This window comes from Trachypithecus francoisi, unplaced genomic scaffold (assembly GCF_009764315.1).
Source record: "Trachypithecus francoisi isolate TF-2019V2 unplaced genomic scaffold, Tfra_2.0 Lachesis_group4, whole genome shotgun sequence".
Lineage (NCBI taxonomy): Eukaryota > Metazoa > Chordata > Mammalia > Primates > Cercopithecidae > Trachypithecus > Trachypithecus francoisi.
Window position 1 is genome coordinate 25302098 of NW_022681469.1, and position 17418 is coordinate 25319515.

The following is a 17418-nucleotide window of genomic DNA, read 5'->3' on the forward strand; positions in this document are numbered from 1 at the left end:
CATGCCTGTAATCCCAGCTATTTGGGAGGCTGAGGCACAAGAATTGCTTGAACCCAGGAGGCAGAGGTTGCAATGAGCCAAGATCACACCATTGCACTCCAGCCTGGACAACAGAATGAGTTAAAAAAAAAAAAAAGAAAAAAGAAAAAAAAAGACCTATCATTAAAAACATTCATTAAAGGTTTAATTAAAAACAATGTCTTGGTAGGCTAAGAGTAAAGCAAGTAAGATAATATACTATACCCCATTTCTTTCTAGAAATTTACTCTCTAAGAGACATGCTTGACTGTAAAGAGAAAACAATAAGGAAAGCATTAAATAAGCAAGTAAAGGGACAAGCAGAGTTAATGGGCAGTGAACAAATTAGAAGTCAGTATATTTGACTCTCACATCCTGTGAGATTTCCTAGTGATGGAACTGCAGTAGCTATGAGAACAGTAAAAAAATAAGTTAGCAAGATTACCAGATTTGAAGACCCAGTATAATAATTTTATGAAAGGAGAGGAAAAGCAACTACTGAGAATATACAAACCAGCATAACGGGAAACTGTGCTGTGGTATTCTTAGAAGGGTGGTTGGAATTGTCAACATAGAAACCCTCCAAGCTGCAAAGAATGCACTACTAGAATGAAAACTATGAAATGAATGATTTTAATAAATGAAGTGTATAGAATAGTCATATGCATAGTTTCAGGAAGACAGTACAGTACCAGTGACACCAGACATAGGGAAAAAGTAGCAAAGGAAAGTGAAGGACCTAAACACTTGAAAGGGATCTCCCTCCACTGAAAACAAATGTGAGTTTGCCAAGAGACCATGTAAGAAAAAAAAAAGATATAATGTTCAAATGGGTCCTGATTTTTTATAAAAGTCAACTTGTGGTAAGTTCCTCTAGAACTTATTTCATTTTATTTTTGAGATGAAATTTCGCTCTTGTTGCCCAGGCTGGAGTGCGGTGGCGCAATCTCAGCTCACTGCAACCTTCGCCTCCTGGGTTCAAGTGATTCTCCTGCCTCAGCCTCCCAAGTAGCTGGGATTACATGCACATGCCACCACGCCTGGCTAATTTTTGTATTTTTAGTAGAGACGGGGTTTCACCATGTTGTCCAGGCTGGTCTCAAACTCCTGACCTCAGGTGATCCACTCGTCTCGGCCTCCCAAGGTGCTGGGATTACAGGTGTGAGCCACCGTGCCCAGCCAAACTTATTTTTAATATGAGCTAAGTTATAAATAAAGAATAATTATTGTAACCAATTAGAAAAAGAGTTTGGTGGGGGGGGCCGCCCTGGGATAGGGGCTGTGGCAGTACGCGGGGATCCGGCTGCGGTGGCTGCGGGGCTGACGATTGAGTCTCGGGCTGGGGCGGAAACAGAGCTCCAGGAAGCTACTAAAGTTCCTGGGGAAGCAAAGTAGAATTTCATAAGAACAAAATGGATGGAGAGGAGAAAACCTTTGGTGGCTGTGAAGGCCCTGATGCCATGTATGTCAAATTGATGTCATCTGATGGCCATGAATTTATTGTAAAAAGAGAACATGCATTAACATCAGGCACGATAAAAGCCATGTTGAGTGGCCCAGGTCAGTTTGCTGAGAACGAAACCAATGAGGTCAATTTTAGAGAGATACCTTCACATGTGCTATCAAAAGTATGCATGTATTTTACGTACAAGGTTCGCTACACTAACAGCTCCACCGAGATTCCCAAATTCCCAATTGCACCTGAAATTGCACTAGAACTGCTGATGGCTGCGAACTTCCTAGATTGTTAAATAAAATAAATTATAATAAACTGTTAAAAAAAAAAAAGAAAGAAAAAGAGTTTGGCAAATTGGCATGGAAAAATAGTATGAGTCAGTTGATAACAAGTAGAAACACATTTAAGAGCATTAGGAGAGGGAACTGCTAGGTAACAGGAAATGTGATTTTTCAATAATGTCAAACCAGTTGAAAGAGGCTGAACCAATTTACATCCTCCCACAAGGTATAAGACATCCCACTGATCCATGTCCTCACCAATATGTGATGTTTTCAGGCTTCTTCATTTTTTGCAACCCATGCGGCTACCAAGAGAGGAGCTTGCAGGTAAGGATATGATCTTATTATTTCTTTCCCCAGGACGTGGCATAATCAGAGTCTAATAATAAGCACTGAGTAAATCTGAAGTGAAGAAGCCTAGACCTGAACCAAGATCACTTGTCATGTTTTCCATTTGGAATCTGCAATCCTGTACATTTTTTCCACCTTTCATTCTTCTACACTGCCTCTCCCATTATGCTACACTATCTTTCAAATAACAGAATACTAACTCACATTCACTTAAACTAGCATAGAATAAAAGCAATGACCATTCTAAAGAACAGAAAACATATCTACACAATCTTTGTTTATATAATTTCATAAAAATACGAGCAACTACGTCTGAACAAGAGACTACATCTAACTTGGAGATAGGAAAATATGCATCATAAGTATTCAATAAATATTTGTTGAATATAAAAGACAAATTTTAAATTATAATAGTACTAATAAAATACACAAGTATGATAATGCACACTGGTTCATTTAATTACAAAAATGAAACTTCTAAATTTTAGAAGAAATAATAAATCCAACACTCAGGAAATGCTGAAGTGTAAAAACTCAAATTAAAAAGGTAAAAAACCACTAAAAGATCTTAATCATTTCAAGTTCCACAAGTCAATCAGGAGTTTTTGACAAGGTTGCGATTTGGGCCAAGAGCTAATTAAAACTCTATCACAGTCATCTGTTCATCCAAGAATGAACTTACCTTTCAGACCACACAATATTTTTGGAATTTCCATTAAGAGATACACAGAGAAAGAATGAATGATAAGCTGTATCAGGCAACAAACTTTTTTCAGTTTTAATCAATAAGCTAAAATTCTGAATGAAAGTAGAAATCAAGTAAGAGAGTAAAACCACTGGGAGTACTACCAAGCCTTGAAACAACTATCTAGCAAAGCAGCATTTATAAAGACTTAACAAGTAACTGTCAAGAACTGTAATACATTAAGTTCCACCAGAATCTTCTACAAAAAAAAAAATGCATTTTATTAAGTGTAAAATAAGTACTAACATATATATTTATATATTATGTGTGTATATATATATTTCATTCTTCTAATTTCACATTTAAAAAGAAAAAAAAAACAGAGGAAAAATCTCTTGAAAAGTGGTTACTGACAACACTGTTAATGGCTTCTAAAGGATTTCTTTTCTACTTGGGAATAAATGTAAGCACAAGAATTCCACTTATCCAAACTATAGTATAACTCAGCAGTAAATTATGGCACTAAATCTAGGTTAGAAGATGCTTACCATGATTAAGGTATTTTCCAATTTCTAACAATTAGCAACATTAACTAAGTAGAAATCAATTGTAATTGAAGAAGACAGTGAAAACGAAACTAACTACCAAAGTCAATTGATATATATAATCAATGTTATTTAATCTATAAATTCTGTATGTTATAATTTACTTATTATATACATATAGTACTCTATCAACTAAACCTACAGAGAAATAGTTTTAATTTTCTTAATCTCTTAATAGTCTTAGTTTTCTTAATCCCATGGTTCTTAAATGAATTTACTTGCTACAAATCTCTGCTAAAACAGACTTCTTAAAGTCAGTAAAATTTCTTTAAAAACTTTTTATTGTGTGAAAGTCAAGTTTTCGATATTTAATTTACATATTTATGTTTTTGTATTTAAAATCAATTGAGGAAACTAATCCAGTACAATTTAGAACACTGGTTACCCATATAAGAGATTAGAATTTAATTAGTTCTAATGGTATCAATTTAGTAAGTCTCGAATAATGAGAAGGTAGGACATTGTAATAATAAACTGCTTATGCTTGGAGAAAATATTCATAATATTATCTCTGGCCAATTCAACAGCATTTGCTTAACTGTTATTCCAAATGCCGCAAATATTATAGAAGTGATCTGAGAAAGGTAAGGTGATATTCTGAAGTACCTAACATTTAGTAAATTCAGGAGTTTCTGGTCTATTATATGAAAATGCCACAAATATATACTCTGTTTCTTTACAGAGAAAACATACAATTGATATTATATTAGATATGTGGATCCCAAAAGGTGCATTTTACAAATTGTGGTAAAAAAAAAAACATAACATTAAATTTACCATCAACCTTTTTTAAATGTACCGTACAGTAGTGTCAACTATGTGCATACTGTTATGTAACAGATCTCTAGAACTTTCCTATCATAAACTGAAACTTTTTATCTACTCGACAATTGCCTCTTTTTTCCACTCTCAAAAAGTATCTTTTTAAAAGTATTCAGGATTTAGATTTCTTTCTTTAATGGAGGCACTATGGATTCTTACTTTCCTATAATCATGTTATCCTAATGAACTGAGCATTAGAATAGATTTCACTCTGGTCACATCATGTTATCTTTCAACATATAAAAACATACACTTGATGTGTATGTCTTTCATTTTTTTATAAATCATATTTCTTCAGAGACCTGCCAGTTCTCAAAGGATATCTCGGACACTGGTGTAAATGACAAGGACAGATTATGGGTTGGCAATTTTTTCCTGTAAAGGGCCAGAGAGTAAGTATTTCAGGCTTTGTGGGCCATATGAGTTCTGTTGCAATTAAAAGTCTGCACTTGTAGCACAAAAGTAGCTATGGACAATACGTAAACAAATGAGCATGTCTGTGTGTCAATAAAAATGTATTTAAAAATACATGTGCAGGGCAGATTTCTCCAGTAAGCCATAGTTTGCCAACTCCTGAGACAGAAAAGAAAGAGACAGGGAGGGAAGGAGGGAAGGGAAGAGGGCGGGAAAGGGACAGAGATAGGGAGTGTGAAAGAAAGAAAATCAAATAAAAGTATTTACTCCTGAAAATAAGTAGCTACTCAGTGGGACTGAGATTATCTGTTAAACTGACTAACTTTGATAGTGAGGCCCTAAAAATAGAACAAATTTCTTTTATGACTTGTTTCAATGCTGACGCAACAACTGGTATTCAGCAGAGCAGCATAAATAATGAAAATATTGATCTTCAGTAAGTACATCACAGCACTTGACTTACCTTAGTAATGGGTGGAATATGACGGTAATGTTTCTGGCTCCAGGTTTGCAGACAAATTTTGTTCCTCCACCTTCAATTAAGTTGTCATCAGGACCCCCTTTCAGATGAAAGAAAAAAAGAGACTTAGCTCATCGAAACGTTTATAAATAAACAAACCAAGCATATCTAGATGAGTCCTATACTGTCATAATTAGGACCATCTTTGCAAGCAATAACCTTCGGTAAGTACAAAATTATTTTGAACGACTTCATCCAGGCTTCCTCACTTGAATAAACAAGAGATTAGAATTTTCACCCTGGCTGGGCAAGGTGGCTCACAGCTGTGGTCCCACCAGTTTGGGAGGCTGAGGAGGGTTGAGCACTTCAGGCCAGGAGTTTGAGATCAGCCTGGCCAATATGGTGAAACCCTGTTTCTATTAAAAATTTTTTAAAAATAGCCAGGCATGGTCGCATGTGCCTGTAGTCCCAGCTACTCGGGAGGTTGAGGCAGCAGAATTGCTGGAACCTGGGAGGCGGAGGTTGCAGTGAACCAAGATTGCGCCACTGCACTAAAGCCTGGGCGACAGAGCGAGACTCCATCTCAAAACAAACAAACAAACAAACAAACACCCAGCATTTTTACTCTGAGTAAGAACATGGAATCACAGTAAGAACAAATGCTACATTTAATGGAACACTGCAAGGCTACAATTCCGTTAAGGTGAAAATTTTGATCTCCAATGACCAGGGTCCATCTTGGACAGTATGGGACATAAAGCTTTCAGAGAAAGGATGAAGTACCTGCCATTCAAAGTTGCTGCATATTGTAAAGATTGGAGCAGAGATTCATATAAGCCTAACTTACCATACTTTATCAAATCTGAGACCCCAATGATTATAAGACATACTATTATTTTACACATCACCAAGAAAAAAAAAAGTCCTGCTATTTAAACTATATAATGCTTTCTTGGAATGTTTCCTTTTCCTTATTGAATAGCTTGGCTTTCACATAAACAAATGGTTACCATAAACCTCTCAGGCACATTCAATAAGAAAATATAAGAAAAATAAGTTTGTTAAGGTAGTCTTAACACTAAGTAATATTTGAAGTCTAGCTCTTTCGAATCGCTCTGACTCAGAGTTTTCAATGTCCTTGTTTTCTAAACATTGTCATCCACTGTCACCAAGAGCGTGTGTTTCATAAAGGAGTGCTCCAAGCTGCATCCCATATTTTATTGCACGCTGCTGATATCCATCCTGCAAAGTTTAAAGTTGATGCTTTCTTGATGCTATCAGAAGGTTTAAACAGAAGGCTTTCCTATTCCGACCAGGACTTATACTCTTTCCTCAAATGGTCCTTAATTGCTTCATTAATGGAAACACGGAAGGGTCATGGTGCTAGGAGTAACGCAAGCTCACACACACTGCACCGGTGACAATTCACCGTGACTGGTTTCCAGTAGGCAGCCATTAAGATGCCACTCATTTCAGATACATCCTCATTTCAGAGAATTTAGAATGTGAAAAGATGTATCACTTTGGATGTTGGGAAAAATGCTCTCCCCCTACTTGTGTTTCTTGCCACTATAATGAAGTTCAACTAATGTAATCTCTGACCTCTCTCCACCTTTTACCCACTCCAGGGGAAGTGATATAATGCCTCTGACTGATAAAAATTGAGAAGAAAAGGCTGGGCATGCATGGCTTAGCAACTCCCATATTCCACTTTAGAAACTAGAGTGCCTGAAGACAGTTAAGTGGTGTCTGGTGTAAGTTTAGCTATAAAGGCCCTGCTTTGTCAGAGAAGGCCTGAAGTGGGCCAACATCTTTTCTAAACGGGTGAGTAAATCTGTTTAATTGTGATGTTCAGTTAGCAAGCTTTGTTTGATTCTCAAACTGGGTTACATCCTGCAATCTGGCTTAAATCAATATAAAAGTGACATTTCACTTACTATCTACCTTACTTATTTCTCAGTAGTTTCAAAACTCCAGCAGGAAAGATGGCTACTATTTAGTGGGCTTCCTCAAAACCCTAGCAATCTACACTTCCAACATTTGGTTTCCTTCTTCTAAATTAAACATTTTCTTTCTGAGTATAGTTCTTTGCATGTTACCAAACACAGCTAAATCTCCCCTGATTTATTATCTATCTGAATGGTCTCTAGGCATCTTGGAAATTGACTGATAAAAACATGTGAAGCTTCAGAAATCCATACCCTGGATCATCAGGACTTCCCAGAGGCATCAAAGTCTAGACATTTGGATCAGTCGTTTCTACCAACTAATCAGTGCATACTTTTTCTTAAGAATAACCAAAAATACAATGGCATAGTCAACCCTTAATTAGAAATCGTGGACTGTTTTTTCTCATTAAAAAAAATCAATCTTGTACAATGTTTGCATCAGAGATATGAACGTGCTGCTAAATTTTGCTGAGTTAAGGAAAGCATGAAGACGGAAACAAACACTACACTTCTAATAAAATCCTCCTTGAAAGGTCACATGGTATAGTTACAAAAATGATACAATAAGTATAACTTCTTTAACATCTTTCCTTTTAAGATCATAAAATCTAGTCAGAATTCATTCACGAAGGAGATATGTATAGAAGAAACCGGGATATATTCTACACTTCAGGAACAGGTAAGTAAGTCTACATGAAAATAATGTAATAATGGACACAATATGAACATGTCTCTTGATAACCTATATGAGATAGACTAGATGATTTCCAACAGTTTATAAATATTCTGAAGTGCTACGCTATTAGGCACTCAATAATTAAGTTCAGACCTGACTAACCTGGCTTCATTCAATGAAAACCTTCACGTATGGTAAATGCGCTGTATGCATGTGCACCTCTATGCCTTAGCCACACTGCGCTACCATCTGGAGGTCTCTCTCCCCTCGTACCATTTCTTTAGGTCTCACATCTATTCCCAAACTATCAAATGCCCTTCTCTCAAAGTCCACAATTCTATTAACAGTGACTATGTATAAAATAACCCATAAGAACCTTAACACAAGTCACTTCTGTTACTGTGTGTTTTCTTCCTTATGTCACTTTTTCCCACCTGGAATGTAACTTCCTGGAAAGTGATTAAACAAGAATACATTTGCTGAATGAAAGGAAAAAAGACCTAACTTGCTAAAATGTTACAGTAATTAGATGAGACAGTATGTGTGAAAGCTTAATAAATGTAAACTGTCAAAACCCGAATAAATGTAAGCAACTGTCAAAAACTAATAAAGGTAAGCAAATCTCACTGTATCATCAAAGCTGTATAGGGAGTAGGTGTGCTTAATAAACATTTGTTGATGACCATATTACAGAGAACGAAGATAACAAAAGATAAGCTACAATACCAAAAATACAGCATCAGAGTCACTAGAAATGTCAGTGAGAGGAAGATATGGCTGTGAAAATATATAGGTACAATGACAGGGTATGAGGTTAGAAACTAAATAATACTTTCATTAGTTCTAAACCCCTGCTAGCTACAAAAAGATGATTACTGATTCACATAGTGCAGTTAAGCTAAATAAAAAGTAAAGTTCAGAGAGAAATATGTAAAAAGAGACTCTCCTCCCTACCCCAACCCCTAACCAGACTTCCATCTACAGGAACCTCATACACTCTTCCAGCTCCATTACCAAATGCCATCTATACTGCACTTGTCATGATTTCCTCTTGAAGATGAGAAGTCAAATGTTTCTTACTACATTACTAATAAACAGAGCCAACCCAATGAAAATTTTCTTGAAAATAAAGCTGTCAGAAACAAAAGTAAAGGTCATGGCCAAAAATCATAAGGTCTGAGTCCTGAACCCCTGAAATCTACTTTAGCATTTCAGTATTCTTAGTGAAAAACAAAACTCACTTTTCCTCACGTGCCTTCTCATCTTCTCATGATCAAATAACCTGGGACCTACTGTCAGGAACTTTTTTTTTTTTTTTTGAGATGGAGTCTCGCTGTGTCCCCCAGGCTGGTATACACTGGTGAGATCTCGGTTTACTGCAACCTCCACCTCCCAGGTTCAAGTGATTCTCCTGCCTCAGCCTCCCGAGCAGCTGGGATTACAGGCATGCACCACCATGCCTGGCTAATTTTTGTATTTTTGGTAGAGACGAGGCTTCACCATGTTGGCCAAGCTAGTCTCGAACTCCTGACCTCAAGTGATCCACTAGCCTCAGTCTCCCAAAGTGCTGGGATTACAGGTGTGAGCCACCATGCCTGGCCAGGAGCCTTCTTAAGGAACATGTTGTTCAATCCTGGTTAGAGCACTGGACAGGTCAGAGCACTCCTTCCCTTCACTCTATTTATGGTCTAATTGTAGCTGTGAGAAGCCAGGTGACAGGCACCAGAGAAAATGTCGAATGATGATGGATGGCTGGAATGCAAGGGAACCCGACAATAGTATTACAAGTGGAATATACTATGCAAAAGGAGAAGAAAGGCCCCAGATATTTCCTATTTTTAACAATGAGGACGATGATTTGACACGCTGTCCCAGACAGCTGGCAACAGGCACCGAGGCCACCTGATAACTGCTGGAATTACAACATCTTAGTGTTCACAGGTTGGTCCCTTCTTTTAGAATTCATTTGCTTTTAAGTAATAAGATTCCACATTTATTTATTCCTTGATTCTACCCAACTAGAGTTTAATGTGGTTTGTAATAAATATTGTCATATTAATAAAACACAAACAGAAACTAAAGCCTCAGAAAGAAATGGAAACAGGATTCTCACTGAAATAACTATGGAACAGAGGGAAGAATCAAAATGATGTTGTGTCAAACATCAGACCACTATTCATTATTAGCATAAGTGCGACAAAATTATTTAAATTCTCTGAGTCTCAGCCTTCCCATTTATAAAATAAGGATTGCAATAAACTCTTTCAAAGACTTGTGATGTTTAAGGGAAGTAACGCAGATAAGGACATTAAGTACAGTGTTCTGTGCCGAGTACATCGCCAATGCTCTTTTCCTTTTCCATTAGAATTACCAAACACTGAAGGATCTAACTGATTTCACAAACTAGGGAGAAAGAAAGTCCAAATTCAAAAAATGTTGTTCTTGTTACTTTAGGCAACACAATACTAGTCAATATCATTAATGAGATCAACTTTACAACAAATGTGTGAAACATGCTTGCCTTATTTTTGTGGAAATATTACTGTAGTGAAAGATTTAGAAATTTGCTGGGAACACTTAGCAGGACAGAAAGAAAAAAGGTTTTCTCTAGTCTTAATTTTTCCTCTTTTTTTAAAATTTATAAAAACATTAGATAGTGTTAGCCATTGTTCCCCCTACTCTTTTTTTTTTTTTTTAAGCGATGAGGTCAGGCTGGGCACGGTGGCTCACACCTGTAATCCCAGCACTTTGGGAGGCTGAGGTGGGCAGATTACCTGAGGTGAGGAGTTCGAGACCAGCCTGGCCAACATGGTGAAACCCTGTCTCTACTAAAAATACAAAAATTAACCAGGCGTGTTGGTGCATGCCTGTAATCCCAGCTACTTGGGAGGCTGAGGCAGGAGAATTGCTTGAGCCCAGGAGGCAGAGGTTGCAGTGGGCCAAGATCATGCCACTGCACTCCAGAATGACCAACACAGTCAGACTCTGTCTCAAAAAGAAAGGGAAAAAAGAGAGAGAGAGAGAGAGAGAGAGAGAGAGATGGGGTCTCGCTCTGATGCCCAGGCTGGAGTGCAGTGGTGCGATCATGGGGTTCCTCCCACCTTAAGTTCCTGAGCAGCTGAGACTACAGGTTTTGCATACCAACATACCTGGTTCATCTTTTATTTTTTGTAGAAACAGGGTCTCAATATGTTGACCAGGATGGTCTTGAACTCCTAAACTCAAGCGATCCTCCCACCTTGGCCTCCCAAAGAAGTAGGGATTGCCCAGCCCTACTCTTTATTTTTCAATTAACAATAATGAATATTAAATGTATAGATGTTGAAATTATAACCATCTTGTACCAAGTGCTCAAGTGAAAATAGCATAAAACTGATCATGACTTTTTGAGCCACAGAGAGTCGCATGCCCCATCTGACCTTTTTAATGTGTCCTGATTTTTAAATTGGCCTTTCCACATAGAAAAGAACCACAGTGAAGGTGAATTCTTTTATAGCAAATATTTTGCTTCATAACTACTTTCTAAGGATTATGAAATAGTATACAGTATAATAAATATGGAATTCCTGACTGCATCAATAAATGTGGTCTTTAATTGGCTCTAAGAGCCAGCTGAATGGTTCAAGAGTTCTCTGAATTCACAGCTGTCACCCTGCCAGAGGGGTTCTTTTAGATTACATTTCTTAGCAAGTGCTTATTCTTAAAGCACATGTGATCATTATGGCTTAATGCTGTTGCTGCTCCTACCACCACCACTAAACTTTTCAGAAGGGTAACCTTGTTACAAGTATGTGACCTTGGGGTTTGTTGCTACATCAAGAAGAAACAAAGGTAAATTACTTATCCTTACCCTCAAATGATTTACTATCACAGCAAAGTCAAGTAAATCAGGATTAGTGATGGTACTGTGTTACCCAAGAGTGAGCTGCTGCTGGATACAGGAAGAAAATCCAGGCAACAAGCTCCTTCAAGGAAAGAATCACCTTTTGCACTCAACTCTTAGGTAGTGTGTCATTATTATTAATAACAACAATACTATTTTGTTCATAATTGTATTATTTGTGCCTAAGACAGTTTCTACCAGGGAATAAGCACTCAGTATATTTGTTGAATGAACATACGCACAAACAAAAAGTGAGAAAGAATATCTTTTTTAGAACAAGTGAATTCTACCTACAAACCAACTAGGAGCAAATAGTAATTATGTTTTCACATAAAGTTTGCTCAGTGAGAAATCCATGTTTCAAGAAAGGGCTGAAAAAGTATATTGATTACAGTATTATTTATAAAAGATAATCTCACAAATAGAAATAAATTCATTATTCTCATCATAAGACAAGTAAATGTCTTGCCAATATTGTGTTCAGTTATATTTTATTCTTGTATAGCTCTCGTGTTGTACTTTAGGTTAAGACAGGTGCCAAGTATTATCCTGGATATGTAGAAAAAAGATAAAAGAAGGGCAAGGGGCAATTCTAATTTATCAAACATCTACTAGGAAACTGGCACTATGCTGAATCCTTTACATAAAAATACTCACTTCATCCTAATAATATTCCTGTCATATTATTATCTACCATAGAGATGAAAAAATGGAGGCTCATGACAGGGGATTAAGGGGCATTAAGTGTCTTGCTCAAGGTCACACATAGAGTAGGTTCATTATTCAAACTTCAGTCTGTTCCTCCAAGAACAATTTTTTCAACTATATATCCTACAATGTGCTTAATACCATTTTATGTTTCCAAGGAACCTGCAGGTTGAATAAAAGGATGTAGATGATAGTAGTGCAGGAAACATCTAAAACAGGGACCACTGAACCTTGATATTGTGATGGAGTTTGACACACAAAATGTTTTCCATGGCATCAACATTAAAGCAGCTGGTTATTCCAGCCAAAACACAAAAAGCCTCATTATAAATGTAGGTGAAGCTTAAGAGAAACAATATATAGGTTATGTACTATATATATAAATATAATGATCATGTATGCAAGGTTTGGGTGGTCCAACTGAAGCTAGAAATACTCTCCTCTCTAATACAGTCCTAGTAGCAAGAACTAGAGCTCTGCGTTTTTCTGTCTCTCCTGACTAATAGTGGCTATGATGATACTTATCCCATCCTCACCTTCAAACTGCTGGTGAGAGCTCCCTGGGTGTCAAAAACATGAAGGGAGGAACGAAAAAAAAAAGGAGGGGTTTGCAACTTTCAAGAAAAGAACTGTGGAGAGTTTGCCTGTCATCCCAGAAACACTGATAGAAATCCATCTATTCTGTTTCTCCTTCAAAAGGAGAAAAAGAAAATCAGCCAGGTGCGATGGCTCATGCCCTTAATTCCAGTGCTGTGGGAGGCCAAGATGGGAAGATCACTTGAGGCCAGGAGTTAGACACCAGCCTGAGCAATGTAACGAGACCCTATCGCTACACAAAATTTAAAAATGAGCCCAGCATGGTGAGGAGCAACTGTAGTTCCAGGTACTTGGGAGGCTGAGGCACGAAGATAGCTTGAGTCCAAGAGTACAAGGTTGCAGTGAACCATGATTGCACCACTGCCCACCAGCCTGGGTAACAGAGTGATACCCTATCTTTATTGGATGGACGGATGGATAGACAGACAGACACACACACAGACAGACAGACAAAAGAAAACTAGTCAACAGACCTTTCTTGCTTCTGTTACTGTTACCGCAGACCATTTCCACACTTCTAATCATCGGAGACCCAAACAATGTCTTGCAGTTTCCTCATGACACAGAAAAAAGCTATGGTTTAAATGTCCCCTCCAAAACTCACATTGAAATTTAATTGCCATGCAACAGTATTAAGAAGTAGGGAATTAAAAAGGTGGCCATAAGGTTCCAGAGGAATGAAGGAAATAAGGCAAATTCCAAAGATCTCAACTCAGAGGAGAAAGGACAGATCCTTTTGGTTCTCCCTAGAGTCACTCACAGGAATAGGTTCTCCCTAGAGTCACTCACAAGAAAGAGAATCTAAATGTGGGACTGCCTAATGATGGATTATTGTGAGAAAGACATCTCTCATATGTGCCAAAGTAAAAAGAACAGCATGTCATGTGTATGTGCAGTATCTTATGTGTGCTGGAAATGTCCATGCCAGTAGACTGCTAGAATGGAAATAACTAATCGAAGTTTTGCTTCAAGTACGACTCTCTCCTAGATTTTTGGCTAACGACCATAAAATAATCCTCATAAAGAAATAAAGATCATATTTTTTTGTAGTTCAACAACTGAGTACATTCTAGCTCCTAAATAACAATGAATTCTATAATAATCTACTATTTATTTCGAGGTAGTCTCTTGGTTTAGAACACAAAACAAGAGAAAAAAGGCAGCTTTCTCAATTATCTCCTTACAATAAATTAAAAGAGGAGTGAAAGGACAAGATAGCAAGGGAAGAAACAAAAATGAAGCAACAAATTTGAAGGTTAATAATAGCTCATCCTGAGCCATCAGTAAAATGTGTTCACCTGGAGCTCTTCCCTGAGCATAAGTCAAAGGAGGGTCCATTAGCAGCAGTGCCCAGTGTTTCTACAATAGAGTCTGAAAACGGCATGTTCTAGGAAGAGCAAAATGTAAGATATGAGCCAATTACCAAAGGATCCACAGTGACTCCATGTGTATTTTTAAACGGTTGATCAACAAGGCACAAGGGAGTTTTCACTGACGATCCAGTGAGGAGCATTCCTATCCTCGTGACATTATCCTACAACTCACTTTATTTTACCTTGGAAGATTGCAGTAATTCTTCTCTTTCCACTCTAACTGATTCTCCAGATTTAATTATCTTGAATCTATTAAATATGTTTCAGTGGCTATTTGGGTATATCTAGCTCACAGATTCTCATGTGTGTGAGCCAGGGAACTGTACTTCTAATTACATTTCATTTTTTTTTTTTTTTCACTAAGCATAATGTTTTCAAGGTTCATCAGTGGTGTAGCAGGTATCAGTACTTGATTTCCTTTTATGGAAGAATAATATTCCAATGCATGTATACACCACATTTAATTTATCCATTTATCAGCAGATGAACATTTGGACATCTCTACTGTTTAGATTAAATAATGCTACTAGAAACATCCAGGTACAAGTTTTGTGTGGATGCATGTTTCAACTCTCCTCAGTATATACTATATCTAGAACTGAAATTGCTAAGTTATATGGTAACTCTGTGTTAAACATCTTCAGAAACTGCCAGATTGCTTTTCAGAGAGGCTGAACCCTAATGCTAGGTTTTTTGTTTTTAAGTAACTAGTTGCTTAACAGAAAATGGCAGGGCCCAGTGGCTCATGCCTGTAATTCCACTACTTTGGGAGGCTGAGGCGGGTAGATCACTTGAGGTCAGGAGTTTGAAACCAGCCTAGCCAACATGGTGAAACCTAGTCTCTATTAAAACTACAAAAAAATTAGCCAGGTGTGGAGATGCACATTTGTGGTCCCAGCTATGTGGGAGGCTGAGTCAGGAGAACTGCTTGACCTTGGGAGGTGAAAGCTGCAGTGAGCCAAGATCAGGCCACTGCACTCCAGCCTGGGTAATAGAGGGAGACTCTGTCTCAAAAAACAAACAAACAAACAAACAAACAAAACAGAAAACGGGGAGATGGGGAGACAGAGAAGGTAGGCAGCATGCAGAGAAAGTATGAATATTTTCTTCTCTAGGCTCTGTCACCTGGCTCTTGTAGGAGTGGTCTTGCGTATGTCAAAGAATCATTGAGAAGGCATTACCAGACATAACAGATGATGGCTAGAGCAGAAGCACTGGGGAACTGGGCCAACTAGGAAATTATCTGTGCTATTTGCATTCTTTGAACTAAGTGTCTAGTCTGTTTTATCACTCACGATTAAAACAGACAATAAGGTTTCTCTTCTCACTCAACTTTTAGATTGCAGAAGACTTTACTGTTTGCTCTGTAATTCTTGTTACAGCAAGAATGATACGAAGGACAACAGAATGCCATGAAGTTCTCTTATCAGGTGAGCCCATCTCATTGCTGACCTAAAGCGTATGGTTGGCTAGCTGAGAATCCTCTGATGACAGCTTGCCAGTTGAGCAGTAGATTTATGATGCAAATAAGCCTCAAACTGAAAATATGTTGACCTATCAATCTTATTTTGTCTGTGAAAGGGTCCACAAAAGAGCTCAGGCCACTGGAAATGATTAGTGCTAGTTCACATAGAAGAAACAGTGCTGTTTAAATGCTGTAATTGTCTTCACTCACAGAGGTGTGCTTAAATCGAAGTACTCCCAAATTCGGAAAGAAATTATTTTGAAGGGATTGGCATAACAAGTATAACTCAAGATGACTAAGAGAAGTCAGAGAGATAGAGTGCTCTGTAAATACAAAATCAGAGTCAAAATACAGGTTGCAAAACGTGGTGCCATTTAGCTTACTGACAAAGATAATCAGAGCTGGCATCTAAACAGAAACAGCATTATTTCATGGCTCATTAGAAGCATCTGGATTACTGAGGCACAGGTGGTTTTAAATAACTTTACCAGCAAACCTGTAGTTGCCGTTTAGGTTTCACTGGCAACAGTCAACTTTCCAGGCACTCTAGGCAGCAATTTTCATAATATTCTAACAAAATCAAAATCGGTCTTCCAAGCCAGGGAAATGTGAGCCATGACAAGATCAATATTCAAAATTACAATTGCTAGAGTCGTTTTTCCTGTTTTCACACAGAGAACGTTACATATTATTATGATATATATTACTTGTACATTTATTATGTTCAACAAATAATTGACAAAAAATAATCATCATTTTACAGTCTATCCAGACTCAGACTATTTCGCAGATCTCCAAGGTAGAATACAGTTTAAATTTTTGCTCTGATGGAGTACTATATTGATAACAAAAGGAAATACAGCACTCCTACATATCTTCAATCAAAATAATGACACCAACCAGTAGAAAAAAGGTAAGTATTCTATGTTTGAAGTACTGACCTCTGTCCTTCACTGAATTCAGTAAATTCAATGTTGACCATCCACCAAAGCAAAAAGTAGTGAATTTTTCCAATCTTATTTGCTCCACATTTGTCTAGCACACTTACATGAAAACTCAAAATTTTTATTTTCCATTTGATCGGTCTTGATTTTTATAACATTTTGAATATTATCTGATCTCAAAATTCCAGTTCTAGGAATTTACTCCTAACCGCAATAAAAAATAATAGCATGGGTGAAATTCAGATTTGGCAACAAAGATGTTCCTCACAGAATGGTATATTGAACTTTAAAAAAACAAAACTCTCAAAATGCAAAACAGAGACTAGATTAAATAAACATAAATATAGACATACATACACACACATATATATAACTAGAATATTATGCATCCATTAAAAATAAACACTGCAATAAAGCAAGAAAAAATATAAAAGGCAGGCGTCATTAAGGTGAAAGGTTATTAACTAAAATCATATTACAAAATGAGCCTGTATCATGTGTCTGATAATTACAATACTGGAAGTCTCTGCTGATCTGGTTCTTCTCTTTTCACCGCTACTGAATCCTGGTTAACTTTTTCCTGTGTACCATGTGTGTATATGTCATCTTCCTTAGATCTTTATCTATAGCAATTCTTTAAGGCCTGGTTTGAAAGTAGGTCCTAACCCAAACAATAGCAACAGTTCTGCTAATCCACTTAAGGGCACTACCAACCTGGAACACATTTGGAA

The 17418-nt window shown here is 37.3% G+C and overlaps 2 protein-coding genes across 5 annotated transcripts in view; one reads left to right on the plus strand and one right to left on the minus strand.

The window, feature by feature from the left end:
* Nucleotides 1-17418, minus strand: part of EXOC4 (exocyst complex component 4) — an 823024-nt gene that overhangs the window by 439462 nt on the left and 366144 nt on the right. For all 4 annotated transcript variants that reach the window (XM_033193639.1, XM_033193641.1, XM_033193640.1 and 1 more), the window contains exon 10: nt 5096-5192. In XM_033193639.1, coding sequence (XP_033049530.1) covers nt 5096-5192 — 97 coding nt within the window. The remainder of the gene's footprint in view (nt 1-5095; nt 5193-17418) is intronic.
* LOC117073108 (elongin-C-like) lies at nt 1249-1806 on the plus strand. The gene has a single exon (XM_033193644.1). It carries the CDS (start codon nt 1431-1433, stop codon nt 1767-1769), a length of 339 nt encoding a protein of 112 aa, XP_033049535.1. The 5' UTR covers nt 1249-1430; the 3' UTR covers nt 1770-1806.